The sequence below is a fragment of the Phyllobates terribilis genome, unplaced genomic scaffold (genome assembly GCF_046119375.1).
Source record: "Phyllobates terribilis strain yellow unplaced genomic scaffold, ASM4611937v1 Scaffold_5__5_contigs__length_657084704, whole genome shotgun sequence".
In the NCBI taxonomy this organism is placed as follows: domain Eukaryota; kingdom Metazoa; phylum Chordata; class Amphibia; order Anura; family Dendrobatidae; genus Phyllobates; species Phyllobates terribilis.
The window spans coordinates 157,647,530-157,666,385 of NW_027362765.1; the positions used below are offsets into that span (position 1 = coordinate 157,647,530).

The following is an 18,856-nucleotide window of genomic DNA, read 5'->3' on the forward strand; positions in this document are numbered from 1 at the left end:
GCGGCGCTGCCGGGTTGCGGGTCATGACGCTAGCGGTGGTTGTTGGTGGAGCAGTCAGAGTGTCCAGGCGAGAGTTGACATTCCGCAGGTGACCCAGGATGGACTCCTGTTGGGACCTCTGACGGGACAGTTCATGACATAGGTCCGAGAGTGAGGGAGCTTGGGTGCCACCGGGTTCCATGGCCCGAGCAAACTGTAACGGGTCTGGGAGGCGGAACCTCTGAGCAACTATACAAGGGGTCGGCCCTTGTAAGGAAGCGGGTGGCGCCCAGGGAAGACGGGCAGGTAGTCACAGCAAGTGACAGGGACAGTCTCTGGGAAAACGGGCAGGTGGTCACGGCAAGTGACCGGGACAGTCTCTGCGTAAACGGGCAGGTGGTCACGGCAAGTGACCGGGACAGTCTCTGGGTAAACGGGCAGGTGGTCACGGCAAGTGACCGGGACAGTCTCTGGGTAAACGGGCAGGTGGTCACGGCAAGTGACCGGGACAGTCTCTGGGTAAACGGGCAGGTGGACACGGCAAGTGACGGCAGAGCCTCCAGGTAGGCAAGCAGGCTGGTAGCAGGTGGACGCTCCCAGGTGAGCGGGCAAGAGTCTCTGGACAGGCAGGTGGTCACAGCACGTGACGGCGGAGCCTCCAGGTAGGCTAGCAGACAGGTAGAAGGTGAGCGCTCCCAGTTGAGCGGGCAAGAGTCTCTGGACAGGCTGGTGGTCACAGCACGTGATGGCGGAGCCTCCAGGTAGGCTAGCAGACAGGTAGAAGGTGAGCGCTCCCAGGTGAGCGGGCAAGAGTCTCTGGACAGGCTGGTGGTCACAGCACGTGACGGCGGAGCCTCCAGGTAGGCTAGCAGGCAGGTAGCAGATGTGCGCTCCCAGGTGAGCGGGCAGACGGATCCATAGACAGACTGGCAGGGCTGGTAGGCAGACTGTCGGCCCGCAGGAATAGTAGCAGGTTGACACGAGACAGGCTGGTATCAGACAGGAAACTGGCAGGAAACTGGCAGGTAACTGGCAGGTAACTGGAAACGGGACCTGAGGGCTGAAGCAGAGTGATGAACTGTGCTACAACATTGCTCGGGCACCTCCATTTTGGAGGAGGTGCCTTATATATGGTGAAGTCCTCCGGCCATTGGCCGGGGACTCCTTAGGACGGCGCGCGCGGCCCCTTTAAGAGAGGGGGAGCGCGCGCGCGCCCTAAGCACCGTGGCCAGGAAGGAGCGCGCGCTGCTAGCAGAGCGGGAGGAAGACGCCGGGCACGGAGCGGAGAGGTGAGGGGAACAGCGTCCCTGCCTAGCAGGAGGCAGGGACGCCGACGCTACAACCAACATATGCTGTATCTTTCTGGACTTGACTGTACTATCCATGAGCTACATGGCAATCTGTTACAAAAACAACTTTGTACCTAGCTAATACCTAAAGCATTGTATCCCGAACAGAAGAATACCTGTATATTGAAGTAGACCTTTTACCTTTTAAACAGAGGCCTTTCTGTGCTCCTGAGGAAGGAGACATCTTGGTTGAAGGACTGGAGAAGACTTAAGGATTCACAATGGAAATTGTCCTGTTTGATGCAGTAAAATGGCTCTAGATCTTTCTCAGGTCTACTGTATTCACAAACTTCTTTTACTGAGTCCAGCTTGAATGCACATTTACTTTTAATGGATTGGCTAATATTTGTGAATGTCCCTACAAAGGTTATAAAATCATAGTTGTTGTCCCTGGCTCTCCATATAGCTGAAACAGCCTCGCTTGAATGGTAAAGCAATAACGAAATATAAACTTTACCCTCCCAAAATAAAGTAAAGTGGACATGATAGGTTCCATTGTTGAAGTCTTCCACCACTCCCGAGGCTCCAGCATTAAGAGCAGGGTTGTATATTCTAGGTTTTAGGAAGTCTCCTCCATATGTCTTTCTATTACAAAAATAATCAAACATATCAATTTGGATAATTAACTTGTCTCCAGTGCAGTACTTCATTCTTGGGTTAAAAATAATGGCCTTGCTCTTCTTAGCGCATGATGCAAATTTTGTGTCATTAAGGGACACAGTGTTAATCCTTTGAGCCATCTTTTTGAAGACAATCTCCTCTTCTAATGAGATAAGGCCACAGCTAGGCTTTACTTCAGAGTTCAGAGTCTTTTTAAGTAAATAAACCATTGCAGAGGAAAGCTAAAAAAAAATACACAATTTTGATATTTTAGAGCAGACATTTAGCGTTTTGTACTCATTTACAGCAGGGGGTAAGTTTCTCTACAATGTGACATATTTTACAGAACATTAGCAATATGCATAAAAATATATTATTGTTTTGTGTATACAGCTGGTATAGAGACCTATGTGTTTGGCCACGGCCCCACTATCAGTATAAAACATACAAAAACGAAACCAAAATGGATTTTCCTGGGAAATATGTTAAGGAACATGTTTTCCAGGGTAATGACTTGTATATAAGGCAAAATAAATATACAAAAACAAAAATGCTCCTCCACACCTTGGGCTATGTACACACGTAGCGTTTTTGATGCGTTTTTGCACTTTTGCATTGCTTTCAACCAAGACAAATGCATTCACTGGGAAATGTCATTTTAACATTTTACAACCTTATCTGGCCATGTGGTGTGTGAGACATGATCAGACACATCCTGTTTCATTTATGATGGAGGGACTCTGAAAGTCACAAAGACTATTTTTATAGGGCCATCAGGCGGCCCTTACTATTCTTAAAGGGCCAGCAGTCGGCCCTCGCTATTGTTAGAGAGCCATCAGCCAGCTATGCTTTGTTGTTCCCATTATTAACGAGTGGGTCTCCTATACTGTTATTACGTATGTGATGCGCCCCTGGGCTGTGGGGTACTCGGTAGCCGGGCCGGTCAATGCTGGGGGATGTCACAGTGGCAGTGACTTGGTCCGTGACCCAGGGCGTTCAATTAAAGGGGAATAAAGTAAAAGGGAATAAAGTTTTTAGAGATAAATAATGTTCGTGATGCCACCTGTGGTATGTGGCTATATGGGGCCACCGGTGAGGTGCAGATCCACTGGAGCTGATGGTGACGCAGCAGAGTTGGTTCAGCTCTCCACAGGCAGCGCTTAGCTCCAGCGTAGGAAATAGTGATGTTATGAGGTAGATCTTGCTGATGCTGTGTAGTGCAGGGCTGGTGATGGCGCAGCAATTATTCACGGACACAGTGGGGTGCAGTCTTCAGGTTTTACTCACAGTTGTTAAGTTGTTAAGTAACCTCAGGTTACACTTTCCGGATTATAACCGCCCACATCGTCCTGTGTTCACCAAGGAAGGGGTTCAGTAGCTCTCAAGTATTTCAGGAGTACTTAAATGGGACCCCGTTCTATGTTCCTTTCTCGGTCGTCTTCCCTGCGCTGGCTATCACCCTCCTGCCCTGCACCTCACAATCAGTGTCCCAAGCCAGTAGCCTTGGATCTTGGCAGGTGACGTGCAGTCCCCTGGACCCTATGCGACCACCTTTTCGGCGATGTAATTGTGGTAGTTGGCAGCTGCACCTTGAAAGTACAGTAGCCTCCAGTTATCTAACCGAGCCTGATTCTTCTCCACTAGTTTAGGGGCCGGTCCCCTCTGCGGCCTGATCCCTCCATGTCCGTGTAGATTCGGGAGCACGGGTGGCTTCCTGCACTTCCCGTGCCCCTGGGATCCCCTCTGTCTCTGAAGCCTTCCCTCTGCTCCCGTCGTCTTCTCTCAGTCTTTCCTTCTGGGCCTCTCAGACTAGGCCCTGCTCCTTTCTCCACTCCTCCTGAGCAGAGCTCCTCCAGAGCTCCTGCTCCCCAACTCGCTCTCCTCTTTTCTGTCTCCTCTGTCTGACTGATCTGCACTCCTGCTCCCAGCACTGGAGCAGGAGACTGGCTCCTTCTAGATGGTTCCCTTCCTTCTTATACTCTTCCTGATGGTGCTCCCCTGATCTACTTCCTCCACCCACAACCACTACATGGTTCCCCCTCTCTTGGTTCCCCCCTTCCAACCAGGGACAGTACTCAGCAGTGGATTCATGCATCTTGCCCCTCCTGCTGGTCTGGAGTGGTGTAGTGTTGGATGTAGGTGGGTGGTTCCCTCCTTACCTGAGAGTGGGGTACCACACCTATGAGTGAGATGTAGTACCTCTGTGGCGAATGAACCCGCAGGGGCGCCACATATGCAGTGACTGTAAGGGCTGCCAAAAATTTGGAGGCACTACAATGCCCCTTGGAGGAGATGTAGAGGTCGGAGAGCCTCCTAAAAACAATGTTCCCATTATTAAGAAGTGGGTCTCCCATATTGTTTGCCTATGCAGTGAATGCAAAAGCTGCCAAAAATTTGGAAGCACTCCAATGCCCTTTGGAAGAGACGTAGAGGTAGGAGAGCCTCCTAAAAACAATGCTTCCATTATTAAGAAGTGGGTCTCCCATATTGTTTGCCTATGCAGTGAATGCAAAAGCTGCCAAAAATTTGGAGGAACACCAATGTCCCTTGCAAGACACGTAGAGGAGGTGATATGGTAGATATGTTGGTGAGTGATATGGTGATGGAGGAGGACAAGAGCAAATAGACAAAATCAGGAAGCCATGTCTGGGTGTGAAGACAGAAGTGCTTTGGAATAGAATTAGACCTCCCTAAAAAGACACTGTTTTTGAGTTTAGGTTATGCTGCTATCATTAGGTGGTGTTGAGAAGTCTGGCCCAATCCATTCCTTGTTCATTTTTATAAAAGTAAGCCTGTCAGCATTTTCAGTTGACAGGTAGATGCCCCTATCGATTATAATTCCACCGACGGCACTAAAAACCCGCTCTGACAAAACTCTAGTGGCAGGACAGGTCAGAACCTCCAAGGTGTAGACAGCCAGTTCATTCCACGTGTCCAGCTTGGAGACCCAGTAATTATAAGGCATAGAGGAATCACAGAGGACGTTGGAACGGTCGGCAATGTACTCCTCCTCCTCTTCTTCCTCATTGTCACTCAATCCATGTTAAGATGAGATGAGGTTGTATGGTTCCTTGCTCCATCTCATCGTGCTCCGCCTGCAATGCATCCTCTTTGATTGTGAGCAGAGAGCGTTTCAGAAGACAGAGAAGTGGGATGTTGACGCTAATTATGGCGTCATCGCTGCTCACCATCTTGGTGGAGTCCTCAAAGTTTTGGAGGATGGTACATATGTCTGACATCCATGTCCACTCCTTAGGTCTTATGTGTGGAGTCTGAACTGAATACTGACTGCCTTGTTGATGCTGGTAGTCAACAACTGCCCTCTTCTGCTCACAAATCCTTCCCAACATCTGCAATGTAGAGTCCCAACACATGGGGACATCACGCACCAGTCGGTGAGCTGGAAGCTGCAAACGCTGCTGAAACACGGCAAGGGCGGTGGAAGCTGTAGGTGACTTTCTAAAATGGGCACACAGGCGGCGTACTTTGACAAACAGATCCGACAGCTCCGGGTACATTTTGAGAAACCGCTGAACCATGAGGTTAAGCACATGGGCCAGGCAGGATACGTGTGTGAACTCGCCTTGCCTCAGAGCTGCCACCAGGTTCTGGCCATTGTCACACATGACCATGCCTGGCTGTAGGTTCAGCGGTGTCAGCCACAGACAATTTTCGTGTGGTTTGTCATCTAAGCATATTAGCTTCAGCACAGCCTGTTGCCACTTGGCCGAGGCAGTGCTGCAGTGCTTCCAGCTTGCGACTGATGTGGTCATTTCGGAGATGGATGCTGAAGAGGAGGAGGAGGAGGTGCAGGAGCTGTAAAATGTGGGGGCAACCCTGATTGACCCAGAGCCCGCAATCTTCGGCGTTGGGAGGACGTGTTCCGTCCCAAGGTTCAACTGGGTCCCAGCTTACACTATGTTAACCTAGTGTGCCATCAGCGAGATGTACCATCCCTGCCCACAAGCACTTGTCCACGTGTCTGTGGTTAGGTGGACTTTCCCAGTAACTGCTCGTGTAATGCGGGGATGGCACATCAGGAGAAATATTGGCGGCTGAGGACCGAATACCGAAAGACAGCCACTGCGATGAGGTTGCGGAAAGCTTCCGTCTCCATGAGGCTAAGAGACAACATTTCGAGCGCAAGCAGTCACGAAATGTGTGAATTTAGTTATGTGGCCTGTGGGGCGTTGGCTACGTATTTGCGCTTGCATTCCAAGGACTGGGGTAGGGACAACTGAGCACTGCACTGGGACAAGGACGTGGACGTGCTTGCTGATGGTGCTAGTTGAGAGAGTGCAATGACAGGTGTAGGGCAGGAGGCATCTTCGCATGCACCATGGACAGAGGATTGGCGTGCACACACAACAGGGGAAGAAACAGTGGTGCCACCCGCAGACACTGTTCCTGGACCTTGGTGTTCGGCCCACTTAGTCTGGTGCTTTGCTGCCATGTGCCTGATCATGCTGGTGGTGGCCAGGCTGGTAGTTTTGCTACCACTGCTGATGCTGGCCTGGCAGATGGTGCAAATGGCTTTTTTGGGGTTATCGGCAGAGTCTTTAAAAAACAACCAGACTCGGAAAGATCTAACAGTTCTAGTGACAACTTTTGTCGTGTTGATGTTACGGGGAATGGTTGCCTGACCTCTATCTGTGGCCACCACACTGCTTCTTCCTGCCTGTTGTGGTGCTATGCCTCCCTCCCCCTGTGTGCTACTGTCCTCGCTCTGTAAGTCCCCCTGTCAGGTTGGGTTAGTTAGTATATCATCCACCACCTTGTCTTCCACTTCCGCACCCTGGTCCTCCTCCTGACTTTCTGGCAATTGTGTCTCATCATCGTCCACTTATTGTGACAGTCTCCCACCGTCAACTTCGTGTGACTATGACTGCTCAAATATTTGGGCATCGCTACATGCAATCTCCTCTTGCCCCGTTTCAAGTGGACAAACAAATGACTGGATTTGAACCGCAGTGATATGTGATACGTGTTATGGAAAGCCACAGTTTTAAATAGCTGGCCTGTAGGTAACTATTTTTAATAGTGAACTGGTGTCAATAACTTCGCTAACACACTGCAACAAAATTTCAATGGAGGCCAGAAGTGGCAGAATTTTCAGCGCACTTATATGTGATCTGTGTGACGGACAAACCACAGTTTTAAATAGATGGATTTTTAGTGCTGTAATATGGAAAGGATCTGGCTGTATTCTGCAGTGCCAACAAGCAAATGGAGCAGAAAAACTGTGTTCTCTGGATTGCTTTTTAAGCAGATAATTAGGATTAAGGTCCAAAAAAAATTATTCCTGATACCTGAGGCTATTTCTAGAAATATCTATAAAAGCATCAGTACTGGAATGGACCCTCTTGCTATATGCACTGCAGTCTGCCACATACACTGCCTGCCTAGTACTGATATCTATGCAGCTGGATTAGTCCTCAGGAGGACTGTTAGTTGAGATGGATATGTGAATAATATATGCTGGTATACCTACGCTAACTAAGAAACAAGCAAATCTCTCCCTAGCTCAGCAGCACCTCTCCCTACACTGCCTGTTACCGAGTAGACTGTGACGAGCATGGTGGTGCCAGGTCCGATATAGACTCGATGACGCTGCGGCATTACAGTGTGTGGCAGACAATACCTGCATGTTCATTGGTGCTCTAAAGAGCGCCAAACATGTAGGGAGGGGACCCGAGCTCCCGCTGAGCAACCCCGGAAATACTCAGCGAGCGCCGAGCATCTTGAGCAGTGAGATGCTCAGGCAAGCACCGAGCAGTAGCGAGCATGCTCGCTCATCACTAATGAGCAAATGTTTTGATGTTCGGGTTCGTTGACTAAACCCGAATATCAAAAAAGGTTCGTGTTTGAGCACCCGAGCCCGAACGTGAACCCAAATGAAGCTCCGAAAAGTAGTTTCCCATGCTGTCATCTGTGTGACAGAGCAGGAATCAGGAGCTTTGATCTACTGCAGGTCACAGCACTGCGGGATCATGATGTCAGATAATTATCCATTTGATGCCTCACGGTGCCGTCAATTACTTGAGTGGAGGTTCATAACCAATGAACTTCAGTCACCTCAATCACATCGCCGCGAGCAACCTGAGAACTTTCCCACAGCGCTCGCATAGAAGTGAACGAAGTTCCTTGATTTTGAACCCCACACACGTAATTGATGCCACCGCGAGGCACTGAGCTGTGCTAGCACGCACTGTTTAGTGTCTCTGCTGCCTGACAGGCTGAACGCTAGCATCATGCCAGCATTCAGCCTGTCAAGCGGATGTAGCAGAGCTGGACATGCCGCGGGACACAAATGGATTATTATCTGCACGTCGGAAAGGGAAAGAATATGGTTGTTTATTTTTTTTAACTCTTTTACAGGGGACATAGGCATCTGGAGGATTATCTTCACGTCTAGGACAGGTGAGTATTATGCTTCTTTATTGTTTTAATTTTGTTACAGGAGACATGGGCTTCAGTGTGTGACATGCAGAAGTAGAGCTTTTGCAGAGTGTGACATGCAGAAGTAGTGCTGGTGCTTTAAAAGCATCCAGCAACTAGAGGGGTTAACACTGTCACAGGAGAAGAGGAGTGTTTTAGCAGAGCCCCAGGGGGATTGTGGGGAAGTTGTTAATGTCTGGCTGGAGCCGAAGAGAAAGGAGGTGTATGTGTTCTGTATCTCACAGAAGCGCCCCTGCAAGTGAAAAGGTGTCAAGTCAGGAGTGAAGCTAAGCACAGGTCAGGTAGAGTTCCTCAACTAGCAGTGCAGAGTATTGTCAGGCAGAAAGATAAGGACTGGAAGAAAGGGAGTCACAGGGATCATCTCCCTCAGCAAACCCTCCCCTCCTCCATCTCACTGTGCTGTAAAGAATGCTGTGTTCATTAATGTGCCTTTGCATTAGAACTGTGCTGTCCTGTACTACTGGGAAGACTGTGAACTGCTGTGCTGCTAAGGAAACTGTATTGGTTGTCACTGGAGCCTGTTGCTCATAAGACTTAACTTGCACTGGCTGTGCGGCTTCTTATTAAATGCTACTGTTCTATCGTTTATGAGGATTATTTTCAAGTGCGTCTGGTCAACAAGTGAAACAACCTACAGGTCTGTGCCTGAGGATCAATACCCCTGTGTGCCTGAGAGAAGCTGCAGCACATGTTCTATGATCGCCCTGAGTAACGGTTCCCCCAGGATTCCAAAGAATTCATGTAACCGGTCTCGTCCCTATCTGAACCTAGCGGCGTGTGTGTAACAAGTGAAATGGGCGTACAGATGAGTATATGGTTTTTTTTATTATTAAATAGAGGAGTTTGTGTCATTATTTAAAAGAAAACACTTTATTCTGGGTGTTTTTTTTTTAACAATTTGACTATGGTTTTAGTAATGGGGGCATCTTATAGACGCCTTTCCATTACTAACCTGGGCTTCATGTCAGCTGCCAATACAAGGCTGACATGAACCCAAACTCTATTACCCCACCGCATCAGGGCAAGTGGGAAGAGTGGAGGCTAAGTGCCAAAATTGGAGCATCTTATGGGTCCGCCATTTCTGGGGCGGCTGAGAGCTGATGTTATTAGCCTAGGAGGAGGCCAATATCCATGGCTCCTTCCAAGGCTATTAATATAAGCCTGCAGCTGTCTGCCTAGCGTTTTCTGGTTATTAATCATAGGGGAAGCCCCACGTCATTTTTTTGGGGGGTCCCTCATTTTAATAACCAGTAAAGGCTAAGTATACGGCTGTGGGCTGATATTAATAGCCTGGGAAGCTCAATGGGTGTCACTCTCTTCCCAGGTTATAAACATCAGCCCCAGCTGTCCACTTTCCCTCTGCTGGTTAATAAAATTTAGGGGGATCCCACGCTATTTTTTTCTGAAATGTAACCATTTATTAATAAATTACATGTACAGTAAGCTACAAACACAAAGCACTGATTATATATTTCACTCACATATGTATATCCAGCTATCCATCCGTATATCATCCATCCATCTATCCATCCGTATATCCATCTGTACATCCATCTATCCATTGATATATCCATCTATCTATCCGTATATCCATCTATTCATCTATCCATCTGTATATCTATCCATCTGTATATCTACAGTATCTATCCATCCGTATATCCATCTATCATCCCTATATCCATCTATATATCCATCTGTATATCCATTCTGCCCCAATGTCTTATCCTGCCCCCATGTCTCCATTCTACCCTCAATATCTCCATCCAGCCACCATGTCTCTCCATTCTGCCCCCATGTCTCTTCATTCTGCCCCAATGTCTTAACCTGCCCCCATATGTCTCCATCCTGCCCCCAATGTCTCCATCCTGCCCCTAATGTCTTCATCCTGCCCCCCATGTCTCCCATCCTGCCCCCATGTCTCTCCATTTTGACTCCATAGTGCAGCTTTACAAAAAAAAGTAAAAAAAATAAAAATAAAGTTTCTCCTTACCTTGCTGCGGTCCAGCAGCGTTCGGCTCTCCCATCATCTAAGGCACATGACAGTGACATCATATGCCAGTGATATGCGTGCTGACGTCAGCTGCTGGCCTGTGATTGGCTGCTGCGTGTTAATAGATTCCAAATGAACGTGCGTCTGAGGATGCACATTCAGCAACTGAACCATCAGAATCTGGCCGCTTGGGCCCTGTGAGCAGGAGAGGGAGGAGGCCCCGTCTGGACCCCTCTGCTCACTGGGTCCCATAGCCAGTAATGGCAATAATGCCTTGATGGTGGCCCTGAACAGGAAACTGTTTAACAAACTCCTGATCCAGCAGCATCTCTAGTATCAGCAGTTAAAGCAGCTGCAGCAGTTTCAGCAACAGCAGCAGCATTAGCAGTAGATGGCTCTCTTGGCAGAAAGTGACTGGGCCAGGAAGATGGCACCTCCCCCCAGCCAAAGTGATGGTAAACGTGTGAGGTCTTGCAGAAAATGACTCTGGACAATGACATCAGGGCTTTTCTGAATGTCTTTGAAAGAGTGTCAGACAGAGAGAAACTGCCCCCAAAGCAATCATCAGAGGTCCTAGCTCCGTTCATTACTGGGGAACCACAGAAAGCGTACTATGACCTTACTCTGCAGGATGTCAAAGAGAACGGCAAGCTGAAGCCAGAGATTATGGCACATTTGGTCATAACTCTGGCTATCAGGGAGCAACAGGTGCACCTCTGGTGTTACCAAAGGACAATCCTCCCTTGTCCCAGATGTTCGACCTGTTACACCTGGTGTAAAACTGGCTGCAGTTTGAGACCTGTTGTCTGGCACACATGGTCGAAAACCGTGCAAAGCTGAGATGTACAAGGAGTTCCTCAGAAGGCAGATGACCTTGTGAGCCTCATGGAAAGATATTTGGCTGTGGACAACTCCCTGAGCAATCAAGGGAGCCTGAAGTCACCTTTCTGGGGTGTCCAAAAGAAGGGGTCCAATTCCATGTATGAATGAGCACATGAAGAACCAGGAGGGGTGAGAGCCTGGTTCAAGGGATTCATCTCGTATTATTGTCTGTTGGCTGTGTCATTCCCCGGGTCATATTTCAGCCCATTTTCCATTGGTCTCAGAACCAATGGACTGCAGCACAGGCTGGCACTACTCCTACTTTTCCTACCCTGCCTGCAGTGCAGTTCCTCTTCCTGGCAAGGGGCCTCAGGCATGCCAGGTGACTGTGAACGGTATCAAGTGACTGGACTTCTGGACTCACACTTCCGCATCTGCTAGTCCCTGGGAAAGGGGTGGGGATAAGGTGTATCCATGGAGATGCCAAGAAATATCCCATGGCCCAGGTCAACATATGCACTGACTGTGGGAGTTGTCAGGGACTTGCATGCTATTGTTATTGGTCAAGATTTTCCTCTGTTGTGGACCTTATGCGCTAAAGCTGTAGCAACCAGTAAGCCACCAGGAATTATCTATGAAAATTCACATAATGTCAACTGTGAATTTCCTTTCATTGTACTGGCTAGAAAGCAGGATGAGGAAGCAACCCCTGAAGCCAATATCCCCAACCTGGAGAAGTCCCAGGACTAGAGATAAGCAACCCTTTCAAGGTTCGGTTCGGCGAACATCCCGACGTTCGCCGAACATATCCAACCCAATTAAATTCAATGGGAGGCAAAACCAAAGTTGCCAAAACAGCTCAAATTAGGGGTAGACACCAAGAAAAGTGGAATCAATTGACCCAAAGTACAAATAGTATAATTGTGCAGCATGGATGCATGGGGCAGGGCCTGGAAAAGGGCTTGGACCAGCATTTCTAGCTTAAACATTGATCAGTAACAGGTGGATGAGTGACAGGTTTGGGCCTGGTGCTCTGAGAGTTCTGCCAAATTTGGGCAACACACATGAAGTGGACCCTACTTGGAGTCCAAACATTTCCAAAATTAGGGGCAGACACCAGAAAAAGTTGCATCAATTGACCCACAGTAGAAATTTTATAATGGCACAGCAGCAGTCAGGCATGGGTCATACATGAGGTATCAGGGTCTGGGCCAGCATTTACAGCTTTGATTTTAAGTTCAAATTAAGACTTATTTCATAGACTATTATTGTTCGAAAAATTTAAGGATAGTAAGACAGGTAGTTGACTGAAAGTAAGTGCAGGCCTGCTGGCCTGGGAGCCCTACTGCTACAGGCAACACACATGAAGGAGACCCAACTAGGAGTCCACACATTTCCAAAAATTAGGTGCAGACACCAGGAAAAGTTGCAACAATGGACCCACAGTAGAAATTTTATAATGACACAACAGCAGTCAGCTACGGGCCATCCATGAGACAGGGTCAGGTTCTATAAATATCAGATTCTCTTCTTGTTTTTGTTATGTAAGTTACGGTGAGGTAGATAGCAAAAGAGAGCGCACAATGTAATAAAGGGCGCTAATATACATAATAAGACATGAAACTATGTAATACATATAGGGCTGGCTCCAGGTTTTTGTGGGCCCTGAGCGAAAGAGTCCCAGTGGGTCCCTTTAACACATACCATGATTCATGATGCACAAGTACGGCAGAGAAATATAGGTATAGTACAATGCCAAAGATTTCACTTCTTATATTACATTAGTGATATCTATTGTAAATTCCACAATAGCTGAGAAACCGGTGAATCCTCGCAGCGCACAGTGCAGACCGGACAGTATAATACTCAAGACAGTATTATGGGAACTACATAGTCCTCCATACAGTATTATGGGCACTACATAGTCCTCCATACAGTATTATGGGCACTACATAGTCCTCCATATAGAATTATGGGCACCACATAGTCCTCCATACAGTATAATGAGTTTCATATATTGCTCCATACAGAATAATGACCCCCATATATTGCTCCATACAGTATAATGAGCCCCATTTATTGATCCATATAGTATAATGAGCTCCATATATTGCTCCATACAAAATAATGGACCCCATATAATGCTCAATACAGAATAATGGACCCCATATAATGCTCCATACAGAATAATGAACCCCATATATTGCTCCATACAGAATAATGGGCCCCATATAGCGCTCAATACGGAATAATGGACCCCATATAATGCTCCATACAAAATAATGGACCCCATATATTGCTTTATACAGAATAATGGGCCCCATGTAATGCTCCATACAGAATAATAGACCCCATATAATGCTCTATACAGAATCATAGATATGAGAATACATATAATGGTCCAAACAGTATGGACCCCATATAATGCTCCATACAGTATGTGACACGCCCAGGGGGATGGGGACGACTCGGTACCCGGGCCTTTGCCTGGCGTTTGGGGATGTCGCGGTGGTCGGCTCCCGGGCCCGTACCCTGGGGTCAGCTTTTAAAAGGGGATTGTTTGTTAATTTTATGAAAGTTCGTGACGCCACCTGTGGTTTCTGGTGAGAATCACCAGCGCTGCGGCAGTCCACTGAGGCCAGTAATAAGGCAGCTCGATGGTATAGCTCCCCACAGGTGGAGCTAGGCCTCAGGGCAGCGTACGGAGAGGGGGATGCAGGACAGGCGAGACCCAGCCGGGTCAGAACAAGAACGGGGACGGACACGGTAGTCACTTCAGTACCTATTACTGGTGGTAATTCAGGCACATCCCGGAGCACTGTAGGGTGAAGGGTGCATATCAGGATCCTCCCCAATGAGCGGTTGTAGGGCCTCTTGTTTCTTGCCTCTGCGTAGTAAGTTTCTGACCTGCCTGAAGCTAGGCCTAACTTTATCTCTGTCCTGCACCGGCTGACGTTGTGGTAGGGCCTTCTCTTGGAGTACACGCTCCCAGTTTACGGGGCCTATGTGTCTCCTGGCTCTGTTACGTATCAGCTCTCTGGTGAACCTGGGACCTGTAGTTCTCCAGGGATTCCGGTTATGCCTTACTGGGTCGTAGAGATCCCAGTAAGCTCGGACCCGGTGTCCAGTATATGTTTCAGGGTGAGCTGGGTAAGCTCCTCTTCCCCCACTGCTACTCACTTTCCACTCGCCTTTGGCCACGCTCGGGCCCTCACTAGGCTACTCACACTAACGGCAGCTTGCCGCTCTTCACCGATCTTATGGCGCTGACTCACCTTAAGCTCTAACTGAGCTACAACTGAGTTCTCTAAACTAGACTGAGCTCCACTGCAGACAGACCTCTTTCAGGCTTCTCTACTGCAGGAACTCTTCAGAGGAACTCCTAGACTAGAATGAACTGCCTAGCTCCACCTTCCCTATTTATATCCCTAATGGGCTCCCTCTGGTGGTCTGAGGTGGAAGGTGGAGGTGTGTGTATGCTGTGGGGGCCTCTTGTGGAGAAATCCAGTAATGCACCCCTCTAGGATCTGTGGTACCAAGCGCAGCTGGGCGCCACATATGGACCCCATATAATGCTCCATACAGTATGGGCCCCATATAATGCTCCATACAGTATGGGCTCCATATAATGCTCCATACAGAATGGGTCCCATATATTGCTCCATACAGAATAATGGACTCCATATAAAGCTCCATAAGGAATAATGGACCCCATATATTGCTCCATACAGAATAATGGATCCCATATATTGCTCCATACAGAATAATGGACTCCATATAATGCACCATACAGAATAATGGACCCCATATAAAGCTCTATACAGAATAATGGACCCTATATATTGCTCCATACAGAATAATGGGTCCCATATAGCGCTCCATACAGAATAATGGACCCCATATAATGTTCCATACAAAATAATGGATCCCATATATTGCTTTGTACAGAATAATCTTGTAGATTGTGAGCCCTCACGGGCAGGGTCCTCTCTTCTCCTGTACCAGTCGCTGTCACATTGTGTTCAATGTTGTAATTGTTCTTGTATTATACCCCTTTTTCACATGTAAAGCGCCATGGAATAAATGGCGCTATAATAATAAATAATAATAATAATAATAATGAGCCGAATGTAATACTCCATACCGAATAATAGACCCCATATAATGCTCCATACAGAATAATAGATATGAGAATACAGAATAATGCTCCATACAGAATGGGTCCCATATAATGCTCTATACAGAATGGACCCCACATAATGCTCCATACAGTATGGACCCCACATAATGCTCCATACAGTATGGACCCCATATAATGCTTCATACAGTAAGGGCCCCATATAATTCTCCATACAGTATGGGCCCCATATAATGTTCCATACAGAATGGACCCCATATATAGCTTAATACAGAATGGGCTTCATTCTGACACTGTGACTGCTCAGCACAGAGGGCGCGCTGTAGTGACGTTATTGCTCCCTCTGCCCTGAGACATCAGAGTCAAAAGACGCGGAAGACACCGGAGCTGCAGAAGAACAGGGAGAGGCAAGTATTGCAAATAGCTTAAAGCACGGGGGTGGTGGCGCAGGCGCTGGCACCCGCCCCCCCCCGACTCGTGGGACCCATAGCGTGCCGGTGTCCCCGACGGCGAGTGGGCTCCCCCGCTTGCTCAGGGCCCAAGCACTTGCCCTGGTGCGACGGATGGTGATGCCGGCCCTGAATGAATGAATATATATATATATATACAAACACACAGTATATATTGTCTGTATCTCTGTTACCATAAAAGGAGCGGGGCCCAAACACATTTCCCCAAGCTGACAGTGTGTGAGGGGTGTGGAGAGATTGTCTACTCCCCTCCCCTATAGAATGGTACTGTTGAGTAATAGTTTTTATTAGGAAAGGCAATTATAAAATACGGCCATTAGATGGCAGCAGAGTCATCAGAGTTTCACACTTGTACTACATTACCCTTATGGTAGTTGGGGGCACAAAGAGGGTTAACCTAGGATGGGCTGCCCTCGGTGACAAGGGGGAACTGAGGTATCTCTGGGAGTTTAGTTTCGGCCAGATTAGTTGAGTTAGTTGTTCAGGGACAGTGAAGAGTGGAGACGTGTCAGGAGGACACAGGAACAAGTACAACAGAAGGGTGTGTGTGGTTCAGTGAAAAAGGAAGCAAGTGTTCTCAGCAAAACTACAGTGCGACAGTGTTCTCCCTGACACTGGCAAGTTGGGGGACCTACAGTGAGGAAGAGACGTTTTGAGGAACCTTTCTAAGAGAGGTGGTGGGAACGGCCCTAGTGCTGGATAGGCCCGAGAGCTGCAGTCAGATGGACGGCGACAGCGAGGTCTAGGCACGTATTGGAAGAATATAGTGGGAGAAGCTCCCTTACTTCTGTTCCCTAGGAAAGATTGGTCTGAGTGCAGTTCCACGGCGAAACACATCGACCTGGGTGGCGCTGCATTAGTAATATGGAGGTCCTATGCCTAAACTGTGAATTGCCAGTAAAGTTTGCCGCAAGTATTGTACCGTCGCCAGTAACCGCCAAGAACGTGCCTCTGTTTGGTGCAGAAGTGAATAAGTGTAAGTCCTGCTATCCTTTGTATGCTGATTGTTTGACAAGTAAAATAGACTTGTTTTTTATCAAACTGTCCGGTCTCCTCCTTCTGAAGGCTAAAAGAGTCGACACCTGGGACGGCGGGTCAGAAGTGAGTATGGAGGCTCCCTCCACAGTGTCACAACACCGCACACACACAGGGATTCTCCCCATTGTCTGTAGCGGGCCAGGGTGAAGATCCAAACACTGAAACTGATATGCCACTTGCCACTGACTACCACCCTGCCCCCCCCCCCCCCCCCCCTGTTACAAGTGTCCGCCCCTGGGTAAATTTATTGTTGGCAAAACTCTAATTTTTACTTGAGGAAGAGGTAAAATGGGAGGCTAAGGCAGGATGCCTGAACTTGTTTCAGAGGGGTGAAACCTGGTGTAGGCTTGGGGTGATTAAATAATAACAATAATTTATTTTTAAAAATGTAACTAATTAAATATTCAAGTAACAAAATAATGAATGATCATAGTGTAAGCCCATTTTACAGTCAGTTTACATGCTTTCGTTGTTGGAAATTGTAGGGGCTGTGCCTTTAGCCTTATCTGCCTAGAGCACCAAAATACCTCATCTTGGACCTGGTTACACAGATTAGGATACTGAAAACTGTATTTTAAATGCGAGACAAAAAAGGCTGCAGTTTTCACATTCTCCACACAATGGCAGCAGAGTCCAATGCACAGATTCTTTTCCGAAATAATCAGTTATTAAGACCAAGCTGCTGCCTTTCCTTCAAATGATGAGCTTGTGAGTAGCAATTAGAGATACAGGAAATGATAAAGGTGTTCTCAGTTTGTGGATGTACTGTACCTGAGGTTGTCTGTGGGAGCACGTCTGTATCCCTCCCTACAGGCTCCTTCCCCGAGAGTCTGGTAGCAGGCGATGTAGTGAGTTGGAGCAAAGGCTGCTCGACGTACAGTATGTGATACCCAGCACCACAGCCATGTACATCTCAGCCATCCGATAAATGGCGCTATAATAATAAATAATAACAATCCAACAGCTAGGACTATATAGTGAGGAGAAGCAGATAGGAACCAAGGACACAGGACACTCCCCCAGTTGAAATCTATTGCAGAGCAGACAGTCGATGGCTCCCTGCACCACAATTACTCTACAGCCATAGGCTTTGACCAATCAGAAGCCTGCAGCTGTGGAGCACGCCTGCATCACGGTAACGTCATAGTTTGGGTTTAGGATGGGTTGCTGATGCTGACATGACATTATTATGCTACCTGAGATGTGACACCAGCTTACTCTGCAGTTGGGGGCCTCTGATAGGTCAAAGACCCATGGCTGTAGAGTAAGTGTGAGACAAAGAGCCAGCTGGGTGAGGGAAGAAGAAAAAAAAACACTCGGCATGGGAATGAGGGCAGGTGAGAGATTTGGTTTTTCATTTTTATAGTAATGGAGCACTGTGGGGGCATACCATGGAAGCACAATGGGGACCATATAGGGAGGTAGTTGTACTATATGTTGGCAACAAAGCAGTACATTTTAACTATATTGTGGTCAAATAGCTGGACATTATTACTATATGGAGACATGCATGTACTGTTACTGTAGAATTGAGGGATAATGTGGGGAGAGTGCTCTAGATGTGATGAGCCATAGATGTCTCTGTGTTTTACATTTCGTAAATATCAATCAAGGCTGGAAGAAGACATAATAAATAGTGATGAGCGAGCATTAAAATGCTCGGGAGCTCGTTGCTCGGGTTGAGCAAATTGGAATGCTCAAGTGCTCGTAATGAGTAACGAGCCCAATATAAGTCTGTGGGAAACTCAAGCATTTTTCTGGCGGCTTCCCCCCCCCATCACCCTGTGGTCTGCAAAGGGCCTAAAAATTGCCCAAATTGATGGGAACAGTGCTCAAATGACATGAGAACTGCATGGGGGAAGACCCCTGGAAGCATTTATGACTCCCCAGGTCACTGCTATCAACAATGTTGTCAGAGGTAGTACACCACTTTTACGGACTCACAATAAAACATACAAAAACTAAACCAAAATGGATTTTCCTGGGAAATATATTAATGGAACATCCTTTC

General features: G+C 47.7%; 1 protein-coding gene across 1 annotated transcript in view; it reads right to left on the reverse strand.

The window, feature by feature from the left end:
• Positions 1 to 18,856, reverse strand: part of LOC141271497 (NXPE family member 1-like) — a 132,788-nt gene that overhangs the window by 88,596 nt on the left and 25,336 nt on the right. Inside the window, exon 2 of the mRNA XM_073681561.1 lies at positions 1,470 to 2,170. Coding sequence (XP_073537662.1) covers positions 1,470 to 2,170 — 701 coding nt within the window. The remainder of the gene's footprint in view (positions 1 to 1,469; positions 2,171 to 18,856) is intronic.